The 27,708-nt window shown below is 39.9% G+C and overlaps 1 protein-coding gene across 2 annotated transcripts in view; it reads left to right on the top strand.

Annotated features, from left to right (window-relative positions):
* Window positions 1-581: 581 nt before the first annotated feature.
* Yes1 (YES proto-oncogene 1, Src family tyrosine kinase) overlaps window positions 582-27,708 on the top strand; it is a 54,611-nt gene continuing 27,484 nt past the window's right edge. Inside the window, exons 1-2 of one of the 2 annotated variants that reach the window (XM_034484049.2) lie at window positions 582-720; window positions 25,834-26,106. In XM_034484049.2, coding sequence (XP_034339940.1) covers window positions 25,842-26,106 — 265 coding nt within the window. In that variant the 5' untranslated portion in view covers window positions 582-720; window positions 25,834-25,841. Of the gene's footprint in view, window positions 721-1,189; window positions 1,214-25,833; window positions 26,107-27,708 lie in introns of those variants that run through there. The other variant, XM_076917698.1, reaches the window with a different exon arrangement.

Below are 27,708 nucleotides of genomic sequence, written 5' to 3'. Positions count from 1 at the left end.
ACGAGAACGGTTTTTTGGACGGCGACCAAGGTGTCAGCACCGCCCCGGTGGCTCACGCGGTCGGACGGCAGATCTTACTATCAGCGACAAAGGGTGCGGAGACACAATGCCGAGACACGCACGGACAACCTCGTTCCAAAGGACCCCGACCCCCGCCCAAAACACAGCCCCGCACCCCTCGCTGTTTTCCGTGAGCCAGGCGGAGCCCCGCTTCGCCGGCTGCGGTAGTCGGCGCGCGGGCAGGCAGGGAGCCGCGGGCCGGTGCCGCTTTCTCCTCACGCCCCCTCAGGAGCCCGCCCGGCCCCCGCCGCCATGTTGGGCCGGCAGGCACCACTCGGCCGGGGCCTCCCAGCCGCCCGCGGACCCCGCGCCGAGCTCCCGCGCCGGAAGGCGCTCCAAGCGGGCAGCGGAGCGCGAGTTCCGGTGAGCGGGCGCGCGCAGGTAGCCGCAACCCCCGCCCGGCGCGCGGCCGCCCCCGTCGGGAGCGGAGGGGCGGGGCCGGCGGCGAGAGGAGGAGGAGAGAGGGAGGCCGCGGGGTGCGGGCGCCCGGGAATTCCCTCCTCCTCAAGTAGCGCGTCCCGGGCCGGCTGTGCCGCCGTCGCTGCCTCCCAGCGCCCCGCGAGCCGGAGGTTGGAGAAGGGAGAGGGCCCCGCGGGCGTCCGCCTCGGCCGGCCGGCCGCCTTCTCCCCGCGGCGACCCGTGCGGGTGCGGCCGGACCAGGTAAGCTCGCGGCGTGGCCTCGCGGCGTCGGCGACTGACCCCGGCCGGGCAGCTCTAGGCCTCGGCGGCCACCTTCCTGCTCCCCGGCTTGCCGAGGCGCCGGCGCTCCTGCCGCCGTCCGGCTGCCGGGCCCGGAGTCTGGAAGTTGAGGAGAAACTTCTCCCCTCCCCCGGTCCCTCCGGCCGGCGGGCGGGCGTGTCTCCTGGGCTCACTACCTGCTTGCCCAGTGCCTCGGTCCCCGCCCTGTCCAGGACTTCCCGATCCTGCGGGTGTCCGGGTGGTGGTCCAGCCTCTGTGGTCCCGCCGCCGCTGCACCCTGCGTCCTAAAGGGCGTGGGGTCACTCGCGAGTCAGGGCGACCAGGAGGCAGGGGAGCGGCCCCTTGTCGTCCCAGCGGCTGGAGGTCTGTGTCGCCTGACGCCCGCAGCGACTGTCCGGAGCGAGGAGTGGAACGCGGGGAAGCGAGTCGGGGAGCGGCCGGCCGGTTGTGCTCGGTGTGATTGAAAACCACGACGTGTTTATAAAGTTTTCCTTTGTTTGGGTTTGAGGGTGTTGGGACTTGTTACAGTCAGCTGCCACCTTTAAGGTGCCATTGCCCCTCCGCCTCCCCTTGGGTTCGGTTCTCTGTCCTCGTGTGTTCACGAAAATTTTGTTTGAGTGTGGTTTTGCTTCTAGATAATCGCTTCCAGCTTTTTGCTTTTTGGGGGGCTTGGGAAAGAGTTGTTTTAAGTAAGTGGGAATATCGTTCCTGGTATAGGGGTTGCTGGAGTGAACAATGGGGCACAGCAGAGTTTTGATGTGGTTATTCTTTGCATACGTGATTGAAACAGCAGTGGAACGACTAATGACAGTTATCAAAGTAAATAAACGAAAAGTCTGCAATTGAAACATAATTTTGTATCTCTCTCTCTCTCTCTCTCTCTCTCTCTCTCTCTCTCTCGTGTGTTCCACAGCTGTGTTTTTTACACAACTGATTTCACAGGATACTGTGGTGTAGTATGTTCGTGCATTATCGTGTAACATTACTGTACCAAAAGTAACTTGACAATTGAGAGTGTGTTTAAACATCCTGATGAATTTCTAAATTTAAATTACACACTAATGAAAAATGTTACTAAGTGTGCATATGTGACTCAATTTAAGGCTGAATACGTGCTACCTCTATTAACCAGCACAGTGGTTGTGGACTGGAAACATTTTGAGTGGGCAGATAGGGAATGTGAAATTAAAAGCCAAAGTTCTTATGTGCATCACATATGAGAGAGAACACAACTGTAGGAAAGTTGCTCCGCGGGAATTTTTTTCTTCTTGCTATGTCAGCACTTAGCTATATCTTATTTTTGAATACCAGCAAAACCTCAGTGAAAATGTAGATGCTGGTTGACATTTCAGTGGGTCCTAAATTTAGGGGAGGGAAAAGATTGCCTTTGATTGAAACTTAAATACAAGACTGTTTATATTCCATGTTTCCAGGATAAAAGATAGAAGAACTCTTAAAATGTGTACTTTGCCATAAAACGACGGTAATGTTATCCTACCTTTAATTTTGTAGCTAGTTTTTGCTGACTTCACAAACCACAAAATTGACTCCTTTCTGTTCAACTGAAAGTGAAATTACAGCTCTGACCTGTTTTCTTGGGATAGGTGTGAAATTTGTCTTTTGGCCAAAGGATAATATTAATATATAGTCAAAAATTGTTTTTAGTTGAGGAAATTCTCAAAAAAAAAAATAGTCTCTGCAAATAAAATTTTATTTCCTCACATATGTAAAAGAAAGAATATGCTAAAAGAGCAGTGACCCAGTACAGGGGAAATACTACTAATCCTTGTTTGTTTGTAGTTCAAATTTGCATAGTTCCAACAGTAAATAGCATAGTACTGTGGGTAGTTTTTAATATATATATATTTAGCTTCCAATTTAGTGACACAGTTCAGTGTGGGCATCATTTATTAGTCTTACTACTGTTGTTTGGAAAGAAACGTGAGCCGATTTTTTCTTTTTTAAAAAAGCACTGTTAGGCTCTGATGTCTAGGAATACAAATTTAAGTGATAAAACTATTATTAAAACAAACAAACAAAAAAAACTACAAGGAAGTGATTTGAATAAAAACAAAGATGGAGCAGGAGGAAAGCAGCTGTGCCAAGGCCAGGCTTCTGCACCAGTGGAAAGTTCTTCTCTCCTTGGGGTCTTGGAGGTGTTGGTCTTATTTTATCGAGTCATGCTATGCGTTTGTGTGTTTGTCTGTTACCTGGGTTTTATATTTTACGTAAAATATTTTTAAGAAGCCTGAATGTAATGCAATGTAGAAGGTGCTTAGGTTAAATTAATAATTTATTTTTTCAGGATAATCTGGCTTCCTGTCACATCCTTTAATCTTTTCCCAGACGGTTAAAAAATGTAGCCATTGTTGTCTGGCTTAAGGGCTCCCTGGGCTCTTGTGTGCTAACAGGCTTAAACTTCCTGCTTCCTAGGTGTCATGTACTAGTGTGTGTGTGTGTGTGTGTGTGTAACTGCCTTGAAAATACCATACACTTCCAAATGCATATTAATGAGAGAATTTTCAAAAAAGTGTTTCTTACTGAGTTCTTGATTTTTATTGTTATTTTAACATTCTGAGAGAAGGTGTTGCGTGTTATTAATTTTAAATATAAGTAGTAAATAGTCATCAGAATGTTTATTGAATGAATAGATGTTCTTTTATCAGGTACCTACCTTTCAGAAAATCAGATACCATGACAAAATTGACATAGCAAGGGCTGACTTTCATTCAGTTTTTTTTTCCCCAAAGCAGTAATGTTTAAAAAAAAAAAAAAAAATTCACTGTCAGTTTTAACATGAGATTCTCATTGTGTAGTGATTTTTCCTTTAATTACATTTTATGAGGTATGTAGAGTCTGAAGAAATAATACACTTTTGTTACAGAAGAAAGCAGTGACAATGGTGTGTTTCAGAGAGGCAGAGTGGTTGCCTGATGCCGATTTATTTATTCTGTGTGGTTGCTTGCTGTTTTAGCTATTGGTTTTGTTACTTTATGTTGTCGTAATGGAGCACTGGAGATTGCGTCTGTGCCAAGTTCATGTCACAGGAACTTTGCCATGTTGTAAAGGCGATGTTTGGGATTCTGTCCTTGTGTGAGTATTTACAGGAAGTTTTAGTGAGATCTTCCATTGTTCAGAGAGCTACATGGCTAGGTCACCTTTGGCTCACATTTAAACTTATTTATACTATAAATACAAGTCCTCTAGCAAGACCTAACTGCTTCTCTTCAAAGGAAATAATCAGTTCCTTTAGAGTGTGCTGCTGTCTCACCAACACTGCGTACAGCCATTTGTGTATGGCTACAAAAGGGTATATATTTTCTTTTTTCTTCTCTCAGCTGCTCCAGTGCCACAATTAGCTGAGTATTGCTCAGCTGCAGCTGCTGGGTGATTATGAGCCATCCAGCTCCTGTCTAAACTCAGAGGCAAATTTAGCAAAAGGAGCTATAGTAACAGTCGAGATAGAAAGAGAAGAGCCAGTGCTGCTGCCAGTATCGTTTGAGCAAGTCTGTGTGCCAAGGGATCCTTGGCTGCTGCAGCACTACTGTTGTCTTGGAACCAGCCGACTTGCAGCATGTCTTGATCTGAGTTAGCTTTATAAGCTTAAGGTTGGGAAACATATCCAAGAAAGATGGAGAATCTTATGAGTACAAAGCATGGTGTGGTGTACTGATGGCGTGACCTACAAGCCTCAGTGCCTCAGCTCCTTGCCTAGCAGTGCCTTTCAGTTGTTGGGTTTTAAGAAGCATGTAACATATTTCAAGTTGGGGGATGATGTGTATCAATTTTGGACTCTCCTACAAAAAATGGAAGATCCCTGAGAGGGGTTAGTTGTAGAACTAGCTACCCATAGTTTATCCCCAGTTGTCTGAATTTTGAAAATAGAAGCCCCCAATTTTTTCCCTTACTGTTGGTATTTGAGAAGATAAGCCTCAACAAGTACAAATACTAGCAACGCATGGTAGTCTATGAGGAGGTGGGATGGGAGAATTGGGAATTCAGAGCCAGCCTAAACCATTTACTATTACCTTGTCACAAAAATAGAAGGGGGAAAATGCAAATTCAGTATCAGCTGTGTATGGCAAACCAGACTGGAAGATACCATGAGACAGTTTTGCTGCCTGTGAAATGATAACACAGCATCTTATACTGCCTTTTACCGTCATCTACTGGGAATGTAGGAACAGCTCCTTCTACTAATCCTAGAAGTACTGGGTGGCTTGGGGTTTTGGCTAATTTGAGGTAGAGATTAGAAATAGTTCAAATTAGCATAACCCTAAGGAAGAGATACAGAAGACTGACTGTTTGAACATGATCAAAAATCCATTGTCATTAAGCCACGTAACAAGAGTCTGGTAAAATACTGTCTTCCTTTGTGTCCTACAAAGTTCATATGACCAAGCACATTTCTCACAAAATTGTAACTCTTTCTTTCTGTGGCTCTTATAGGTGATATAATGTTCCTGAGTCAAGGGGCTGTTTTATAGTAATCCACAGTAAAGATTTTTTTTAAAAAGACTTTCACACTCACTCATTTATTTATTTACTGGGGTGGGGGAGGGAGAGTAATAGGGCAGTCTTCAGGAGTCCATTTTCTCCTTTCACCATGTGGGTTCTGGGACTGAACTCATTGTTACCAATCAGCCATCTCATCAGCCAAAGACGTAATCTTTGAATTGTATCACAGGTGGGGTTTGAGTTATAACCATATGACTATAACTATGGGCTGTTTTTTTTTTAATCCACATTTTATGTGTTTCATAAAACAGACATTTACGTGTATTTTTACCAAAGTTAATAAAAATTAGTGCTTTTTTATAGATTAAAATTAAATAATGGCAATTTCTTTGCTCTCAAAGTTTTCTGAAGGAATTTGAAAGTCTTGCAAATGTGAATTTTAAAGGTCTTTATAGTTGAAGTTAAACTAGTCTTAGGAAAGGTTTTTTTTGTTGTTGTTGTTTTGGGTTTTTTTTTTGTTTTGTTTTTGTTTTTTGTTTTTTTTTTTTGTTTTGTTTTGTTTTTGTTTGGTTGTTTTTCCCGAGACAGGCTTTCTCTGTGTAGCACTGGCTGTCCTGGAACTCACTCTGTAGACCAGGCTGGCCTCGAACTCAGAAATCCGCCTGCCTCTGCCTCCCAAGTGCTGGGATCAAAGGCGTGCGCCACCACTGCCCAGCTAGGAAAAATTATTTTAAAGGAATATTTCTTACACTTTTAACATTTTGGTTGTAAGCAGAACCTTTTTCTTTTTAAACAGTTTTAATGAATATAGAAAGTTTGGGTTATAAAAAGAATCTTGGTTTTCATCTGAAATACATTTGGAAATTTATCATGAGAGAACTGACAGAATTACAATTTAGGTTTGTTTCTCCCTAGGATGAAAGGACAGAGATTTGCTGTGATATGTGTAAAGGGATGCATACTTCTTGGGACACATCTGCTGGGTTTTTTTGGGTGGGTTGCAGGAAGAAAAGTACTGACCACTGAAACTTCAATTGTCTGTTTTTCAATTTTCTGTATTCCTAAAAGTGTAGGGTCTTAAGTTACTTCAGCGCATGTTCACTCTCTCCCCACCCTGTCTCTCTCAGTCTCTCTGTCTCTGTCTCTTTTTGTCTTTCTTTTAAATAAATTTCAGTTTCTTGGCATTCAGGGGCATTAGAGTGAGGTGGAGTTGATAGCCTACATATGTAACCTTTGTTCTCCCATGATTAGTCTTTTACAGATAAGGATTCCTTATCTAATGTAAAAGTAATGGGATTCAAAGATCTGGAAAGGAGCAGAGAAGGAAATGTGGTATAATGAGGAAAGAAGTAAAGCATGGTGAACTTTTGTAAACATGCAATTTTTTTTTTAATTAGTGTATCTGATTCCACTTGGCAATGACCAGGTCCATAGTTTTGTCAATTTAGTGAACTTCTTAGGTAAGAGGTTGTTGAGCCAGCTGGTTTCTGATAACATTTAGCATTGTATAAATGTGTAAAATGTTATTTTTGCTGCTATTGAGGTTTTGTGATTTTGACAAAAAAAAATTTACAATAAAATGGTAAAATAAAATTTGAGCTATGGACTTTGCAGTGAATCTTCTCAACCAAAATTCAATGTTACTCCACCCATTAAATGGACACTTACCCTATGATGTGACAAAACGATGCTAATTTTGATTATAAAAATGTTGCAACCTTACTGCAGCTTTCTAGGGATTCACAGTTGGTAAAATTGGCTGTGATTATGTGACTGTTGTAAATTTTATAAATTGGTAGATGGTTTTAGTGTGGTAATCCATTACAATATTTTTAGATTTTTGATGCTATTAAGTTTGTGATACTTCTCAACTTTTTACTAAGTCCCTTTATACCAGATAGATTTAGCCTCAAGTGAATCGATTGAACTGTCTAATCAGAAGCCTGGATTTATTAATGTTGTCTATTCATTACAGAAGCTTGTGACTAGAATAGTCGGGGTGCATAGCACTTATATAGACACAGTTAAATACAAACGTTTTTAAAGCTTCATATTTATGTGGCAGTATTAGGAAATTGACTTCTTACCTTTTCTTTGAAGTAGTTGGCTGTGATATCAGTTATCACACAATCACATAGTCGTGTCCATTTGGATGTGGACTTTGCTACCCTGTTAACAGGAAAATAGCTACTGTCATTAAAATTCAGATTTACTTTGTAAAAGATTTGGTTAGTTTGTGTATGTGAATTCCTGCTATCCCTGCCACAGCACGTGTCAGGAGGTCAGAGGACAACCTGTGGAGTGGATTTCCTCCTCCTACCTCTTAGCTCACCAGGTTACATAAGCAGCTTTACACACTGAACAGTCATACTGGCCCAAATGTAGTGGTTTGTTTCTTGGTTTTTGTTTTTTAATTGAGAACATGTAAACCACTTGTTAAGGGTATTTTTTTTTAAACAAAGAATTAATATTTTAAATACAACAACCATGGATATTAGAAGTTTTTACCTTTGTCTTCAGAATAGATTTCCTAGGAAAAAACTAAAATTGCAAGTAGATTAAGCATGAGGTAGAATAACCTATTGTCTACTCTGCTACTCCCTTCCTACCTTTGCAGCCCCTTCACTTGTTAAGAATCACCAAAACTCATGGTAAGCCTAAGTAAAGAAGTTTCCCAAGTGTCTCTCTCTCTCCCACATGCTCAGTAAGCTTGATCCCCTACTCTAACCCTGCAGGAAAGAGTGAAGCTTCAAAGAATAAGATGACTTGATGTGATGCAGAATTTATAATTTTCCTCTTTATTTTACCTTTTCTGTTTTCTACCCATTCCTAGTCATTGAGTAATAAAAAAAACCTGTGACAGGTTTTTAGGATACTAATACGTAACAGGAATTACCATATTTAATGTGAATGTTTTTAATATGTTTGCACATATGCAGAAAGATCATGGAGGACATAGCTGGAGCAACTGAGGATAGACTCACTAGAGAAGCGTACTTGTGATTTAGCATAACTGGGACTTGAATCAAGACCTGTATTCCTTGGGAATAAGAAACAGTGGTAGAAAAGGAGGGTCTTTTCCTTTTCCTTCTATTTTAAATCATGTATTTTAACTGGGAGCAAAGAAAAATATTCACTTAAAATTTTTGTTTCTGTTTGTTTGTTTCTTTGTTTGTTTCTGTTGTTTGTTTGTACACCATTTTACAGTGTGACCAAACTAGCCTGTAACTGGCTCTGTAACCCCAGCTGGCCTCCAGGTTTTTATTCTTTTGGCCTTTGCTTTCTGCTTCCTAGTGGTGGAATTAGCGACATCAACCACCATCTGACTTACTTTTTGTTTGAATGGAAGAAGCTTTTTGCTCAGGTGCTATTGTTTGTGAGTTTTATCATGGGAAATGGTACAAGGATTCTATATAAATACCTAGCTCAGATTAACAAAGACAGTTATTAGCATGTTTTCCCAGTCAGCAATTTTTCCTGTCTAAATTTAACATTGAATCATACAAAAAAAATGATTTATTTACTCATGCTGCCTTCTATAAGTTTAGGCCCATATACTATGTATATAGTTTGTCTGTTTATAATCAAGCTCCTCATCCTGTGTAATTGTGTATACATAGCATACTTATGTATGAACACATAGAGCTTGTACTCAAATTGAGTCTCTGATTCATATTGCTAATATGAAATATTGCTCTGGTATCTAAATTGTGTTATGTATTCTTAGATGAATTAGTAGTAACAAATTATACTGGCCTCATCTCTGCCACATTTTAGATGATGCTGCACAAAGAAATGTTTGTAGTTTACCCAATTTTTGAATGGTGATTTCCTGTTAGAAATTTACCAAGAAGTAAAGCTACATTTGGAGGAGACGGGGGTTCATTCATGCTGGTTCATCATCTCTAATTCTCACTGTTTTCCATATGGTGTGTTCCTATAAATCATATTGCTATACAAGTTCTTCACTGTCTGAAAAAGTTTCCATTTAAAGCTCTCAGTGGAATTTTTGTTTGCTACTTTGGCCATGTATTCTTACGTCGATGTTTCCTTCACTGCCTTAGCAGTCTTCTCTGGCTTCCTTTTATGCCTTGGATTGTAACTGAGACTATACTGTTTATCCTTCCTCAGTAAGCTAGAACACTGTTTTCTAATGGGAACACCAGCTAGACTTTGTAACATTATGTCGTAGAGATTCTACGCAGTACAAGTCCTTTATAAATTCAGCAAGTCGTGTTTAGTAAGTTTTCACATGACAATTGACAGGTTTTAGTCTGCTATTGTGCCAGCTCTAGACTAGAATGTAAGCTGCCTGGGGTGGGGAGTTTTGTTATAGTCTTAAAGTTTTCCATGCATCTAAGACAGTGACCCTTGTGAAGTGTTTTTGAGTCCAGGGTGTGCAGCTGGCAGTGTCTGCTTATCACAGACCCATCAACAAATACTAAACTCATGCAACAATCACAGATTTTTGTTTATACTTAATTTTTTGGTGTGGCAGATCTATTGGAATTCAGTGACAGTAGTTTTTTCAAGTACATTCAAATGAGCATTTAACTTGTGCGATGTTTGAGCTGCTGAGGAGAGGTAAATGTTGAAGAGCAGTACTTAGTTATCCCTAGGCACAGTCACCATTTCAGTGAGAGCATTCCCTTTATGTCTAGAGACTGTGCTTCTTAAAAACTATAGCATCTATCAGTTCCTGTTACATTACATTAATGTAAACAAGTCATATAGATTTACCAGATGGCTATAAGGAGAGCTGGGAAAATAGTTCCTGTCAGGGCACCCTAGCGTCTCACAACAACTTCACACATAAGAGGAGAAAAATATCTCTGCCACAGAAATGACCCAGTAATTAAACAAGTTGGATCACAGAACCTAGGACATGTCTCGCTCCAGGCCCTTCTCCGCCCTTCTCACGTACTCCCTGCCCTAAACCTCTCTCCTCCAGGGGCTGGGCTTCCACTTCCCTTCCTCCAGCTTCAGATTCCTCACCCTCTAGGCTTCCTGGCTAGCTCTTGGCTGCTCAGTCCCTGGCTCCCCTCTCGGTGTGCCTGCCACTCCCCTTCTCTTCCCCTCTTGCTTTGTTCCCCCATCCCTCTTCTCTCATGGCCCATTCAGCCTGCTGGCTGTTCTCAGTGTAGACTCTTTTAGACGCCTGTGGCTGGCTGACCCTCCCCATCAAATCTAAATAAGCCTTCTCCACACCCATGCCTCGGAGTAGTCATGTCCTCATTTTTTTCATTCATATACATGTATAGAAACATGTATACATATACATGTATAGAAACATACTATTTGGTTATAAAAATCTGGTTAGCATATTTATCAAAAGGTGTCTAAGTGATATTTTCTTAATTAAGGCTTTCATTATTGCTATAGAAGCAAGCTAGTTATGATTTAAGACGTCACGTATCCCAGCACTTTTTGAAAGTTTATTTTCTAAGCTAGAGCATCTGTTAAATTTAATTTGGCATTTGATTTTTAAACTTAATTTAGGACCACTAAGAAAGAAAAAATGCTAGCCATCTGTAGATTCTTGACAGAATCTTTGGTGGTAAGGGCTATGTCATCCTGGGTTTTATATTAAAAACACTAGGAAAAGCAGTTTTTGATTTTAAGAAGACTTTAAGACCTTGACTTTAAGAAACATTAAGATCTAGTAAGTGTCTAGCTTAAGATTGGCAGCATTTAATTTGTTTATATTGAGATTTTAATCTTACATATACACCTCAGTGTATGTATGTGCCCCTTTGTGAGTGCATGCCCCCTTGGACATCAGAAGAGGACCTTAGATCCTCCGGAATTGGAGTTAACAGTTCTGAACCGCCATACATACTTGATCCTCTTGCAAGAGCAGCAAGTTCTTTCAACCACGAGCCATCTCTGCCACCTCACCCAACTTTTTATAGGAAAAACTTATGAAACATTCTGGTTATGGTGGTAAAGAAGAGTTCAGACTAAACCTAGGATTATATTTATATCCACATGGTCATTCTAAGTATTGAAAAAAGAGCTTAAATAACAATGTCAATGAATTTGATGGGGGGTGTAGTAGTTGGTGGAAATTATAGTGAAATTCCTCACCCTCTTTGTTGTCTCAAATCTCTTAGTCACTCCTATTGGCGCTGGGTGGTAGTTTTGTTGCTGTTCTAATAATAGTAGAAGAGGGGGTTTTGAGCGTCTTAGGATATTACCAGAAGACAAGTGAGACTTTTAGAGTGTCTTAGGAACATAATACTAAGAAATAGCAAGACGTTGTTTCAACTTTTTATCTTTTAACTTCTGTAACAAGAAGTTATTCTTTAAGTTAGAAAAGCTGGAACAAACTAAATAGGTAGCAGAAGAGCTTACCAAGACCTAAGCCAGAGTGACCTTTGTAGAGCCTGAGGATGGAGTTTGGGTTTATTTATCTATGTAGATGCTGGGCATGGTTTGGCAGGCCTTTAATCCCAGCACTGGGAAGAAGCGAAGCATCAGGCAGATCTCTTATATTTGGTGCCATTCTGGTTTATGTGGAGTGTTCCAGGCCAGCAAGAATTGTTTCAAAGCCAAACAAGACCAAGACAAATCTTATGTGGAGATGTGGTTTGAGATATTTCCTGACCTCTGAGTCAGTGGGTATATGCTTGCTCATTAAAAGTGACCACTGTGTACATCTATCAGTTCATTAAGGCAAAGAAAAAGAACTGTCAGACATAGTATTAGTGGGCTTTGGTGAAATGGAATAGGTGTGATGCAGTGTATTTTATAGCATGTAATATGTGATATAATACTTAATAAAAATGAAAAAATACTTAGAAATAGAAAAGAGGGTATCTAGCTTTAAATGATATCAGATCTTTAGTTCTAGAAGAATTCCATATCTTAATTTCTGAAAGACACTTTTTTAATATTCGCAGGACACCACTGGTAGTAGAGAAATCATAGAAACAGACACAAAAAAGTTAAATGACCTTAAAAGTGAATTTTAATGAATATAGACACTAATCATTGTCTTTGGTTCCTGACAGAATTTTAGGCTATTTATTAAACAGATACTTGTTCTGCTTTATAGGCAGTGGGGTGGCTGATTATAAAGTAGCTATTTACAACTGGCTGTCAGCTATGCTGTGAACCTCTGTGTTTGGCATTGAGTATATGCTACATAAAAGTCATATGTTAGTGGCACCCTCTTGTGTCATAAACAGGCACCCAGTATCTTTAAGATTCAGTAATATCTTTTCTACCTTAAAATGTTTTTACACCTACAATTTATTTATGGAGGGGAGCACATGTGCCATAGTGTGCTGTGGAGGTCAGAAGAAGGTGATTCTCTCTTTCTACTGTGTGAATCTAGGTGGTCACATGTGGCAGCAAGCACTTCTACTCACTAAACCATCTTGCTTGCTGCTTTTCTACCTCTTCCTGGGGACTCAGTGATGTCTCTTGTCTTCTTTTTTCTTTTCTTTTCTTTTTTTTCTTTCTGTTTTTTCATTTTTTGTTTTGTTTTTCAAGACAAGTTTCTCTGTGTAGCCTTGGCTGTCCTGGAACTCATTCTGCAGACCAGGCTAGCCTCAAACTCAGAGATCCGCCTGCCTTTGCCTCTGCCTCTGCCTCCCGAGTGCTGGCATTAAAGGTGTGCAACACTACCAAGCTTATTTTTTCTTTTCTATAATTAACGCTTAATGAAATGATAGACATCGCTTTATTGAGTATTTTTAAAAATACTCAAAGCCAGGGATGTTGATAGACTAAACGTTATTTTTATGTCTTTTCAGGTATGTGTTTAAGGAAAATTGAACTGAAATATATAAGCATGTTTGTTCATAATACCTATGAACATAAACATTTGTTATTTTGATATATATGTATATATACACACATATATGTATATATATACATATACATGTGTATATATATATATATATATATACGAGCAAAGATACTGTAAGTTATTTTTTGAGTTTTTTATTTGTTTTATTTTGGGGGGGTTTTGGGGGTCTAGCTGTGTTGCCCTGTCTAGACTTAAGTTATCCCCTTACCTGAGTCTCCCAGTTGTTGGCACTACGGGTATGTGCCACCGTATCCAGACTTTTAAAGTTACTTTAAATGTGTCCTCAATTGAAAGTTCTTGTACATTTTTGTTTACTTGTTCAGTTGGTTGATTGTTTTTTGTCTTTTTGCTTGATTTTGAGATGGGATCTTTTTATATAGTTTTGGCTGGCATGGAACTTTCAATATAGGTTATGCTGGCCTTGAACTCACAGGTAACCAACTGCCTCTGCTCTTGGAAATCTCATGTCTGATTGGTTTTCAGTTAATTCCCTTAGCTTTTGCTGTTTAATTAGATTATGCAGAAATGATAACTCTAGTCTAGACGTTTCTAGCTTGTCGCCATCTTGTTTTGTTGTATCATTGTCCCGTTTGCTCTCTGTTGCTGCGAGAAAACGCTGACCAGTAGCAACTTGGGGAGGAAGGTTTATTTCAGATTGAATGTATGTCACAGTCTGTCACCGAGGGGAGGTAGGAACTGAAGCAGAAACCATGTCTGCTTATTGGCTTGCCTTTCATGGCTCCCACAGCTTGCTTTCTCATAGAGTCCAGGACCTCCTGTCTAGGGGTGGCAATGTCCATTGTGGATTGGACCCTCCCACATCAATGATCAATTAAGGAACTACACCACAGGCCTGCCTGCAGGCCAGTCTGAAAGAGGCAACCCCTCAAGGTTCCTTTTTCCCAGATGATTTTAGTTTATGTAAAGTTGACAAAATATTAACCAGCACAGTTGTTAAGTAGCTTTATTGGTATTTTCAGATTGGGTTAAAGAATTATAAGTTTTAATGAAAGTATTTCTAGTATTTTTCACCAAGTAGTGATTCCAAAATTGCTTTGAGCTTTAGATGCAGAAATAATATTATGGAAGGATTCTTCTGTTTCTGTTCCATGAAAGTTCTTATTTTATAAATGTAGGTGCTTAATTTCTTTTCTTGACTTTTTAAAAATAAATTATCTCTTTCGTGTGTGTGTGTGTGTGTGTGTGTGTGTGTGTTTACATACACCCAGGTAAGACCCAGGTAAATGTGTGTGGTAATGAGAGGACAACATTCAGGAGTTGCTTCTTTTCTTCTACTACATGGACACATGGATCCCAGGGAATCAAACAAACTTAGTCGTTAGATTTTACCTGTGAAGTGATTTCATTTGTTATGCTAATTTTCAGATTCTATCCCTAGCTCTGTAAAAAATTAATTAAAACAACAGCATTTAGATCTTTTCTTTACATAAATGTTTATTAGTGGAAAATTTTATATACACATATATATGTGTGTGTATATATGCATATATATATATATTTTTTTTTTTTCATTCATTCAGCCAAGTAGCAGTGTTCCTTAATGGTTTCTGCTTCAGGTTCTTGTTTGAGTTCCTGCCCTCACTTCCCAGTGATGGACAGTGACCTGTGAGCTGAAATATACTCTTTCATCCCTTAAATTGCTTTTGGTCAGAGTGTTTATCACAGCAGCAGAACTTTAACTAGAGCACAAAATAATTATTTCTAGTTATGTTCTATAAAATCACTATTAACATAAGTTGCCAGCTATTTCGTTAGGAGAAGCCTAGCATTAGGATCATAGGAGCTTTTGTAAATAGACTGTAACTGCTCTTTGTGTTTCAGTTTAAAAATACCTTAAATTATATTATTGATTTGGTAACATCGAGCTTAAAAAAAAAAACCTTTAATTCATGCTTAAGTGCAGCTTTTTGACACTTCTGTTTTCTCTGTAAGATACAGCTTAGACCTTTACATTTGTATATTTTTATTTTTGAGCTTTTTAGACAGGATCTCTTTCACAACTCAGAGACTGACTAGACTGGTCAGCAAGTTCTAAGGATCTTCCTGTCTGTCCTTCCACATCGTACAGCAGTTTCCTGAGATTAAAACCTTCCATTTTGGAGGTTCAAAATATTTTGTTCCATTTTGGAGGGAACCTTCTTAAGACATAGGATGTAAAAAGAAAAAGGAACAACAGGATGTTCTAAGAGGAGGGGAAACACTTCAGCCTGCATGGAAGCTCATTAGATATGAAGTAAATCAAAACAGCTTTTGGAAGTCCCTGAAACTGACCAGATTCTCCAAGAGTATACAAACAGTAAAGACTAAGAATTATTCTCAAGACAAGCAGTACCTGAAAGACTCTCAGACCAGCTGGCCTGTTAAAGAGACTCAGAACAGCCTAGCTGCCTGAAAGAAGCATACATCAGCACAGCTGTTTGTAAGAGGCTCAGGCCAATGGATTACAAGGAAAGGATACTCTGCTTTGTAGACTGTGCATTGTGCTCCTGGTTTCCAGCCTTCATGCTTGCATGGGCTTTTGGTGATGTAGCTTAGCTGTCTTTAAGTCATTTGTGGTCTTATTATGAGTAAGCCCTCACCCCTATTCCTATAAGTCACCCCAGTAAAACTCATTAGTTCATCAAGTTGGACTTTGGTAGTATCTGAACTTGGTCTGTCATTGGTTCCCTGTCTGGGACAAGTAGATATTTGTTCTCATCTTCCCAGGGATAGTGTCATACAGTATTCCCCAGCACTGAGATTGCAAGCATGTTCTGCCACTCTGGTTTTTATATGGACGGTGGAGATCACAACTCAGATTTTCCTGCTTAGGCAGCAAATAGTTTACCAACAGAGTTATTTATTTCCCTAGCCTCTTCTTCCACTTAGGTATACTTCAGCATGACCCCTCAATCCCAGTGGGGGCATTTAAACAGCAAAATCAATAAAACGTACAAAAATGAAAAAAAAAAAAAAAAAAAAAAAGACACTAAAGACCACATAAAGGGCACTCAAGAAAGCAGTAGGTCACCTTGTTTTGCCCATGGTAGGAGTATATGTATCTGTCAGCTCAATTTTTGTAGACCTTCTAAAATGCCTTCAGTATTCACTGAGTCAAGTAATTTTACTAAGAGAATGAATGACCATATGTATGTTAATTATGACATTTCTAGTAGTGAATATTACAGAACACTTTTGGGCTAAGCATAACAATAGACAGATATCCCATCCCAGCTTCCTTAGTTCTGTGCATGCATTGTTCAAACTTAGCATTGTCATCTAGTACCTCCTCTCCAGGGCGGGACACACAGAGAAGAAGAGAGGACCCCTGAGTGTTTGCTGGTGTGACGGAGAAGGAAATCACTCCCACTCCTCTAACCTCCCATCTTTAAACCCTGGGGGTTTTGGTAATTGCTCTGTAGAGGGCCACTTCCTGTCAGTAATAGTACTCCAAATTTCAAAGGAGGAAGACAAAGAGACACCATGTCTCTTATTGGCTTATTTTCTTCTATGACTAGTAAGAAGAGTTATAATCCTGTTGACTGATACTCATTGTTTTACTTTGAGAGTTAAATTAATAAATGAAAACATTCAAATTGCCTAGTGTGGTAGTACACACCTTTAATCTCAGCACTCTAGAGGAAGAAGTAGGTGGATCTCTATGAGTTTGAGGCCAGCCTTGTCTACAAAGTGAGTTCCACGACATCCAGGACTGTTATACAGAGAAACCCTTGTTTCTAAAAAGCCAAAGGGGAGGGGGGGAGAACAAGAGAGAGAACAAGAGAGAGGGGGGAGAGAAGGGGGAGCAGGTTGTATTGCTTTGTACAGTACAGAGTTCACCTTATTTTATTCAAAACATGGTGCCTGGACTTTAACAATAGCTCTGTGCTGTTATCTTTGTGCTCTATAACCTCAGATACAGCCAACAATGTGTCACATAGGGCTTAGGAATGTAGCTCAGTGATTACTGAGCATGAAGACTTTCCTTGTCATTATTATCTAAACAATATAGTTTAAAATTAATTATATAGCACTTGCATATTACTAATAGAAATAAAGATAATTTAAAAGTATATGTGAGAACATACATAGGTTACATGTACATAGTTCACCTTTTTCTATAAGAGACTTGAGAGCCCATGAATTTTGGCATCCTGACTATACTTTGGGTATATTGGTACTATTCCTCCATGGATACTGAGAGACTATATGCTGATTTGCAAGTATGGGCACTATGGAAGGCTAAGTCATGACTCCCCGAGATGATTGCATCCTATGAATTCCAGGAATTCATTGTCTTATTTTGTCTGTATTATAATATTGTTTGTACATAATATTGTCTATATTATATTGTCTTAGTCTGTTTTTTTTTTTTGTTTTTTGTTTTTTGGGTTTTTTTTTTTTTTTTTCTAACAGTAAAGGGACTGGTAGCTTATAGAAACTAAAGGTTTATTCATCTCACTGTTTTAAAGGCTAGGAGTGTCCAATGCTAAGGGGTTGTATCTGATGAGGGCCTTGATGACAGAGACCCTATAGAGTCCTGGTGTGGCACTGAGCATCACATAGGAAGAGAGGTAATACAAGAGATAACTTCAAACTGGCTCTGACAAGAGACCCAATCTGGAAACAAACCATTAGTTTATTATTGAGAAACAGTTTAATCTATTCAAAGGAGGAGCCTTTTATAATCTTCTCAAACACCTTATGGTCATATGTAGTCTGTATCACTTTAATTTCTCACAATTTCAACATGAGTCTTGGAACATTTAGATATGCTGTCTTAGTAACTTTTTCTGTACACAAAATACCCTGACAAAACAATGTAAAGGAAAAGGGGTTTATTTTGACTCAGAATTGAAGGGAACAGTCTTAACAGGGAAGTCCCTGGCAGTAGGAGCTTGAGACAGCTGGTCACATTGCATCTGCCGCCAGGAAGCAGAGAGTGAATGTTAGTGTTCAGCTTTATTTCTACCTTCTATTGAGTCTAGTCATGATGCTGTCCACCATTAAGGTGGATCTTCTCATTTCAACCTAATCTAATGGAGATTAGCCTAATCTAGATAATCATTTCACAAAAGGTTGGATACAGACATATGTGTTTGCACATACAGTTAAGGTTGCTAATAAACTGAGAGTTTGCTTAAAGTTTGAAATAGTGCCTTCTGGGATATCTGGGTGGGCCTAGTATATTTTAAAAGATTTTTGGTTTGTGTGTGTGTGTGTGTGTGTGTGTGTGTGTCCGTGTCCAAATCTAAAGTGGGACTTAAGTTTCTGGTTCAAGTTTTTTTTCTTTTGACCTTGAATTAGATTTGGTCTTTCATTCTGGAGTCTTAAAGCAAACACCTGCTTTTGTTAGGTTATATGGTGGGTTTTTTTTTGTTGTTGTTTGTTTGTTTTGTTTGAGGGGTGTTTTGATTTTTTGCATATAGTAATAGGTCTTACAACTTCAAGATAGGTACTATTCTTGCAGGTTCGGGCTTAGTCAGGGTTGGGAGTGGGGAAGAAGTTAGGTTTAGAAAAGATTAAAGGAAGATCATAATAAGTGGCCAAACCAGAACTGAACTGCAGATCTAAACCCAAAGTTATTTCTTATCCATGTACTATATGCAAAGTATTCATTGGCTATGTGCTGTGGAACAGATATTAATTAATTAGGCCAGGCTACAAGAGTGACACCCTTGTAGCCAGGAGCTTTTCTCCTTGGCCTCTTTGTTCCCAGTATATAACTACTCTGAGACTTAATTATTTATAAATAAATGCCTAAGCCATAAGCTTTGGCTCCTTCCCTGACTAGCTTGTAACTTATATGACCCATTTATTCTAGTCCGTGTCTGCCACATGATTAGTTACCTCTTCTCAGTTTCATTTGTTGGTCTCCTCCAAGTCCAGGGCAAAATCTCCCAATCTGACTGCCTCCTGCCCCTGCCCCTGACTGTCTCCCAGAGTTCCAGTCTTCCTACTGGAACTGCCACCTTCTACTTCTTGCCTTTTGCTAACAGGCATGCTTCCATACAGTATACAAGACATTATCCCTACCTCTCTCCACCCCACAACACACACACACACACACACACACACACACACACACACACACGATATTCTAAGGTTTAGAATGTAAAGAGAATTTTGGTTTCTTTAAAAACCTAGTTTTGTTATGTGAATATGTTTTTGCTTTAATCCCAGGTGTGGGATAAGAGGGTGAGTCACAACAGGTGATTATGATTTACCATGTGCTCTAGCAAAGGTGTTTTTGCCAGCTTCAAAAATAGTTTCTGCGAGTATGTGACATATGATGTTCTGAGAACTTTTGAGAGGGTATAAATGCCAGACCCCTGAGAAAAGCTGCAATACCCCAGGTAGATGCCCCTGTTCCTGCTGAACTCAATGCCCCTAATCAGCAGGAAATACTCTAAAGAGATCTATGCCTCTTTCCCCTCTAACTTTCTTTTTCACCTATATAGTATTGGAGCATTGGAAGGGATTGGTGTGGAGAATGGTGATATATCTATAAGAATCCAATAAAGTAGCCCCAAAAGTATGCCTACATTAGAGTTCTGAGAAGGTTGGAGGCATACACAGACAGTGATATAAGTCTGGGGGGAGAATGAGATGTGAGAACACAGGATTTAGGGATGATTTCTTGACTGCACAAGGTAAGACTGGAGAAGTCATAAGCTGAGCATAAAATAAAAGATTGTGCCAAACAGCTAAGAAGACAATATGGTGCACTTGAGAACCTAAAAGATATACCAGAAAGAAAAAAATACAAGAAGAGACATGAAAAAGCCAGGAGAGGAAGGTAAAGTAAGTTGTGTATATAGTATGTTAAGGAATAGACTTTACAGAAAGGGAAGGGGAAAGGGTCAAGCTATCCATGACTTGTAATCAAAAAGATTGGAGAATGAACTAACACTAGAGACACGAGGGTTTGGGAATGAACTAGACAGTACATGATCAGTGCCAAGGGAAGAAGTAATTAGGTGAGGGGAAAAGTAGATTTTTTTTTTTATTTAACTAGATTATAGAGTTGTTTGGGCAGGTCTTCGTGACTGAATGACTGAAGAAGCATGGATGGATGAGACCAAAGTGCCTCTCAAGTTTCTAAGGTAGAGGAAGTGCTGGTCTCACTATTCATAGAGGATTTGTGACAAAAAGAGAGGGGACTGTTGCGATAGGAAAAATGACAAGTCTTACTTTGGACATGGTAAATTTGATAATATTGGAAAAGACTCCACTAGATGCCCAGTAGACAACTTCACCAGTTTCCAAAGAGCCTTCGGGTTCCTGGAACGGAGCGTAGGCATCTGTTGTTAGTCGGACTTGACTTTCATATGTCAGAATAACCAGGAGAAATCAGTTAAAGGAAGAAAGGTTCACTGTGGCTCACGTTTTCAGAGGTTTTAGTTCATGATTAGCCATACTAGGGTCAAGGTGAGGCAGAACATTATGTCATGAAGCATGTGGCAGAGCAGAGGTGCTCACTTCATGGCATCCAGGAAGAAGAAAGGGGTGAGGTTGGAATAAAAAGTGCAAATCCAGGAACAAGATAAATCCTTCCCTGACATTTTCCTAGTGATGCCCTCAAATTATGAATCCATCATTGAATTGATTCAAGATCCTCAAGAACCAATCACACAGATTATCTATTAAAACCAAAGGTGAAATCTCAGAACTTTGCTGCCGAGTACTAGGAGATGCTATTTATTGATTCCTCCGGCTTTTCATCTTCTCCTCTTGCCTCATGAAGCCTTTACCTGGGGAGTTTTCCAAATGTCAGAAGACTGACTTTTTCTAAGAATAGGGGTAAACAGGGTTCTTTAATGGGAGGAAATAAGGAAATAAGCCATCCAGTACAGAGTAACCAGAGGATGACCTCCAGGGGTCTTGGTCTCAGCGTCTCCAGTGTCCGCAGTGGACCTGCAGAGTACATCCACACTAATACAATGTAACTTAAAGACCCGGTAAAAGAAAGGGGCAGGGTAGATTAAACTAGCAGTAAAACCATCCTAAAAATTAAGTCCAGTTACTTCCCAAACCTGTCAACAGGCAGTTAGCAAATGAGCCTTCTGAAACATTTCAGATTCAAACCATGTGTAGTTTTGTTTCCTATTGCAAGTGTAAAATACTGACAGAAACAACTCGGGTGTGAAAGGGTTTATTTTAGCTTACAGTTCAGGCTATAGTCCGTCACAGAAGCCCGGATGGCAAAGCTTGAAGCAGCAGGTCGCTCACGGTCGGAGCAGAGAGCGGGCATGTATGTGCTAAAGCCCATTTTCCACTTTTGCCACTCATTAATTCTCTCTACTCCTGTACAGGTCAAGATTCCCTTCTGTACTCGATAGTTTTATGTCACCTTGACACAAGCTAGAATCATCTGAGAAAAGGGAGCCTTAATTATGAAAATGCTTCCATAAGATTGGGCTGTACACAGACCTGTAGAGCATTTTCTTTATTAGTGATTGATGGGATCTAGTCCACTGTGAGTGGTGTCATCTCTGGGCTGGTGGCGTTGGGTTCTATAAGAACGCGTGCTACTTTCAGTGGATAGGTCTTCCCACTTCTCTTAAGGTAATCCTCTCACTTCCACCCCCATCCCCTTTCCCAACTTGCTTTAAACATTCTTTCATTGAAACTCACTTCCCAGATGATTCTATGTTGGGGGAGATATTTAAAAACGGCAGCACCCAATCTGGCTTGTTTTTAATCAGCCACCATTTTCCCGACTAGCCTAGGCCTGAGGCCACGAGCAGCGGCTGCATGGCTGCGTATTTTCACTGTAGCCATAGGGCCGCCAACTCAGGGCAGCCAGAGACACCTGCCCAGCCACCCACGAGACACCAACTTGGGTGATGGCTCTGCCAATCTTCCACGAAGTCTCCACAAGGCTAGGCTGAGCCCAGACCATCCCACCATCCACACGGTATCCGGTAGAAATAAGACTCTAATGTTTAAAGATTATCCAATAGCTTTATTTATTTGTTAATGCTCTAATAACAAGATGCCCACACAATTAGAGGTGTAACCCAATACCCAACCTAGATATATCAACTACCTTTGACTGTGGTCCGCATCCGCAGCCATGTTCCCCTCTCTCTGTTCCTCCCTCCTTCTCTTCTTCCTCTCCTTACTCCTCCCACCTTAGCTCCTCCCAACTTTCGGGAGAAATATGCCCCTACAGTTCTACATTGGGTCAAGTTTACAACTAAAACTAACCATAAACCATAACAGCATCTAATGGGTTTTGGTATTTTAGATGATCTAGGACTTTGCCCATTAATTTAAAAAGTAAACTTAGGTTCTTTTCCAATAAATTATTTGAAAAATCATTGCTTCTCTATGCTATTATATGAACTTTTAGGAGTAAACAAACTTTGTTGTTGTTGTTGTTTAGTTTTTTGAGATATCGTTTCTCTGTGTAACAGCCCTGGCTGCACATAGGGGTGGGTAATACAGATAACTCAACTTGGGATTAAACATTTCATGCCCATTTATTCTGCACACTTTGACTAGTTGTGGGCCTCTATATTAACTGTTGTCTACTGCAGTAAGAAACCTCTTTAAGGAGGCAGATTAGGTACTGGTAAGGATGTTGGGCAGCTGGCTACTTAGATCATAACCACTGTTTCTACCACTAAATTAGAACTCAGTGGTTAACTTGTTAACCAATTGATTGTTAAACTTGTTAGGATTTAATGGTTTTTTAGTAAATGTGTTTTAACATCTACTCGGCCAAATGCATTTTGTATTGTTGGTTTACTTTTGATATCAGTAGGTGTCAATTGTAAAGCTTTCTGAGTTGAGTGAAATGGTAGCTGTATTAATGTGTGGATCATCTAGATCCTGTATCTGTATCATGGCTTTTTGAGAAAGAAGTGGTAATGTTAAATATGTAAAGCAACTGGAATTCATATGAATGTGAGGCTTACAACAGAGCAGATTATATACAAACAGATAACAGTTTCATAGAGCAAAAGGGTCTTTAACTTCATCTCATGACCAATTAGTTCCACTCCTAACTGTTGCTGAGGGTGGAGAGACTAGCAACCAAAAGATTTGACAGAATGTTTATAGATCAAAGCTGGACAATGCCATTAAAAATTAGTGAGCTAATTATACCTGTGGAGCTATCTCATACACAATGTTTAATTTTTAAAAGACACAAAAGACTGCTTTTGTGATTCCCTCTATGTGAAACACTAGAAGAGATTAATCTTTAATTAGAAGCAACTGGTTAGTGGTTACCTATGGCTATAGTTGGGAATTGTGTGAGGAAGGGGTGAGCAAAACATTATGCTGTGATTATAGTGTCGAGTGTAAAGTTTTACACACTTGACAAAACACAGTTGAACCTCTCATGAAAATGGATTCACTTGAATGTATTTAAATTATACCTTGGTTGGGGGCGTATTTTATGTAAAAACTGATAGTATCTGAGAGAAAGGATTTCTATAATTTGCATTTTAAAATATGTTCATATTCTACGAGAATCTTAAAATTCAGTAACATCCACTTCCTTTGCAATGCTTCCTTTCCTCAGTCTTCAGGACCTCACATAAACTACTCTTCTGTTCTGATATTTTGTACTTCCCTCCCCTCTATTACTTTTCAGATTTCACAGTATTTTGTTTCTTATACTTTGTGTGGGACCTTTTTTAAAAAGAGAGACCATCTTCTCTTATGCTTTAATAATTTATGTTAACACACGCCTCTTCAGTCAGTAGAGGTTGGAACTCAAAGCAATTCATTAAAATAAAAAAAAATACCTGGTCCTTTGAAAATCTGCATTTATCGTGTGTGCACGTGTGCCCCATGGTATGCATGTTAAGATCAGAGGACAACTTTCAAGGATGTTCTTTAAAACAGAAAGGGAAAGGTCAGTTCTATCTGCCTGGAGAGATGCTTCAGTGATAAAGAGTGCTCTTCCAAAGGACCTGGGTTTGATTCCCAGCACCAACATGGCAGCTCACTATTCCTGTAACTCCAGTCCAGGACACCTGACACACTCTTCTGGCTCCTGTTGGCACCACGCACACACCTGGTGCCCAGGCATACATAGTGACAAAATACCCTTATACATGAAATGAGTAATTTAAACCATTCTCTTTTTAATTGAAAAAAGTCAATTCATGCCTCTTTGCCTGTCTTGTTTCTCCTGTGTTGATTATTTCATGCTAGCTGGCTCAGGTTTCATCCCGTTGTCCTGTCTCTGCTTCCCATTTTACAGTACAGTGCTGGATTTATAGTACAGTTCATGCCATTACATCTGGCTTTTTATGTGAGTCCCTAGACTGGAAGTCAGGTCATTTAGTTTGGCAAGTTCTTTGTCTGCTTTTGTTTTTGTTTTTCAAGACAGGATTTCTCTGTGTAATAGCCCTGGCTGTCCTGGAACTTGCTCACCTGCCTTTGCCTCCCTTCGCTGGGATTAAAGGTGTGTGCCACCACACCCAGCTTGAGTGGCAAGGCCTTTTACCCCCTAAACCAGTGGTTCTTAACCTTCCTAATGCTGTGACTCCACAGTTGCTCATGTTGTGGTGACCCACAACCATAAAATTATTTTTTGTTGCTACTTTAAAGCTGTAATTTTACTACTTTTATTAATCATACTTAAATATTTTGGAGATAGTGGTTTGTCAAGGAGTTTGCAACTCACAGGTTGAGAACCATTGCACTAAACCATCTCACTCCCCCACATTACCACCACCACCTCCACCAAATGTCTTTTAACTCTTGCTTACACCTGGTGGCTACTTTAAACTAAAGCACGCCTTATATTTATAATGTGTGACACGAGATGGACATCAGTAGTAGCTCCTGTGTGTTGATACAGGGGTCCTGATGGAACCAGACTGACAGTGCTGATCTGTCCTGGATAACGTGGGTGGGTGAAAGAGGAGGGAAATAAGAGGAAACAGGGTTTAGATGATTAATTTGACTAAGGAAAAGGGGACATGAAGAAAATTATATTCACTATAAGGACCAAGAGCATATTAAGAGAAAGGGGGAGAGAACAGGTCAAGAATACTAATAGAAGACTTTGTAGGTGGGCAAAGTAAAGTATGTATGGCTCTTGAAGGGAGAGGCTGTGTACTTAGAGGAGTGTTTTAGGAGGTAATTATCACCTAGCCAAAGCCATACTGCATGAAGAAAGTGGGAAAGTAATTAAGGAAGCTGCCAGAGGAAATGGGTGGTCAGTAATTACAGTATCCTTTTTTGAACTGATAGGACATTTCACCATTAGCCTGCTATCAGATTTAAAATAATTAGTGTTTTCTTTCAAATTTTTAACTCTTTGATATGACTTACTCTTTTACATTTTAATTTAGTTATTATTCCTTAATACTTAGACTTTGTATTTAGATAATTTTGTAAATTTATTATACTGATACATTTTTGCAATTTAACATATTTTGTGAATGTTAATACGTTTTGGATAAAATTCAGCCTTAAGTATTGAGTTAGAACTTTCCGAAGGGATAATCAAAAAGGATAATTTAAAATTTGTGTTGGCTGAGAGGTTGAACATGTTTCTTTCTGTTATTTTGTGCTGTTTTGTTAAAACATCTTTTTGCACGGTAAGGGAGGAAGACGGGGATGCCTGTTCAAAGTCGTCTTTCAGGTTGATCTGTAACTTGCTGTGTAGACCAGGCTGACTTCAAACTCACAGAGATCGCCTGCTCTGCCTTCTGGTTGCTGGAATTAAAAGCATGTAGCATGTACCACCACATTGGACTCAACTGTATATTTCTAAAGTTCTCTGTACATTAACTAATTCTCAAATTCTTGCCTTATTGCCTCTGCAGATTTGATAATGGGCTGCATTAAAAGTAAGGAAAACAAAAGTCCAGCCATTAAGTATACACCGGAAAATCCTACAGAGCCTGTAAGCACAAGTGCCAGTCATTATGGAGTGGAACACTCTACAGCTGCCCCGACCTCTTCCACAAAGGGAGCATCAGTTAATTTTAATAGTCTTTCCATGACACCCTTTGGAGGGTCCTCAGGGGTGACTCCTTTTGGAGGAGCATCTTCCTCCTTCTCAGTGGTGCCAAGTTCATATCCTACAGGTTTAACAGGTGAGATTTAAATGATAGTTGGAGAAAATAAAACCTTGGGCTTTACATACTTCAGATCTGGCCACTGCTAGGGAAAAAAAAGTCTTGTTAGCAGACTTCCCAAAATATTGCATGAGCAAATAAAGTCTCTAACAAAGGGCAGGCTTTACTTTTTGAGGTAGGATCTCACTATGTACCCACCCCATCCTCAAATTTTTAGGTATTTCTTTTTTTTTTTTTTGTAGACCTGGGAATGAAAAGCAAGGCCTCCAACATAACATTCTGGTTAAGTGTTTTGCTGTGAAGCTGTATTTCTAGCTCTGGAGTCTTAATGTAAACATGATAGGATTCTGAGAAATTTGGTAATAATAATGACTATTTACTGAATTCTACCATAAAGTGTTTCATTAACTCATTATTCAACTAATTATTGAGCAGCTACTGTGTGGCAGAAACTGAAAAAACAGAGATTTAAAAGAATCCTTTTTCTACCCCAGCAATTTATTAGCTCTTGACAGCTGTAAGGTGCTATCAAGTGCTATACTACTTATTTAATAAGTGTTAACTATACATCAGTTTAGTAACAGTAGCACACTGTTTCTATCAGGTAGTGATTTTATTACATTTATTTATTTTGTGTGTGTGCTCTTACATTCCCCATAGTGTACATGTGCAAGTCAGGACAGTTTGCAGGAGTCAGTTCTCTTCTACCATATTGGTTCCGTGTGTCAAACTGAGGTCATCAGTGTTGGCAGTAAGCACCTTTATTAGTTCAGCCATTTCACTGGTCCAGGTAGTGATTTTAAAGGTGGTTGGTTGGTTGGTTGGTTGGTTGGTTGGTTTGGTTTGGTTTGGTTTGGTTTGGTTTTGGGTTGTTTTTTTGTTTGTTTGTTTGTTTTTGTTTTTGTTTTTGTTTTTTCGAGACAGGGTTTCTCTGTGTAGCCCTGGCTGTCCTGGAACTCACTCTGTAGACCAGGCTGGCCTCAAACTCAGAAATCCACCTGCCTCTGCCTCCCAAGTGCTGGGATTAAAGGCGTGGGCCGCCACTGCCCGGCCAGGTAGTGATTTTAAAAAGGAAAATCCTGCAGTTCATAGTTAAGATTTGAACTTTTCCTCCAGAGTCACAGTTGATAAGCAACAGACTTGGTACCCTAATCCAGAACTCTGTTTATAACATTGTCATTCTCTTTCAGAGGATGGCAAGAAGTGATAGTTGCCATGAAATCAAGAAGTCCTAAAAGTGTAGATTTTAAAAAGAAAGAAAATAAGCTCTTTTGCCCAGCATCCTATAGTAAGACCCTTTCTTTTCTCTTGAAATAACAAAGCACAACTGGCTGACAAATGAATGAGCTTTGGGGTTCCCTGATATGAGAGGTCCATGATGTCAGGAGGGCATGGAGTTAGGAGTGCCCGCCTTAGCCTTGGGTGTAAACAGCTACTAGGGAATGGAATGGCTCGGGTCATTGTTAATAATCAGTGGAGACAAAAGAGACATTCCTCTATAAGCATGGATGTATGAACATTTATCTTTCCCAATCTGCTCCTCAGGACCAGCAACAGCAGCCAGAGGACTGACGTACACTGAATCTAGATAGCATTTGGAAAGTGTAGACACCACAGTCA

The sequence above is a fragment of the Arvicanthis niloticus genome, chromosome 21 (assembly GCF_011762505.2).
Source record: "Arvicanthis niloticus isolate mArvNil1 chromosome 21, mArvNil1.pat.X, whole genome shotgun sequence".
Classification (NCBI taxonomy): Eukaryota; Metazoa; Chordata; class Mammalia; order Rodentia; family Muridae; genus Arvicanthis; species Arvicanthis niloticus.
Note: the sequence above shows the minus strand (reverse complement) of the source record. Positions and strands in the feature narration are given on the sequence as shown.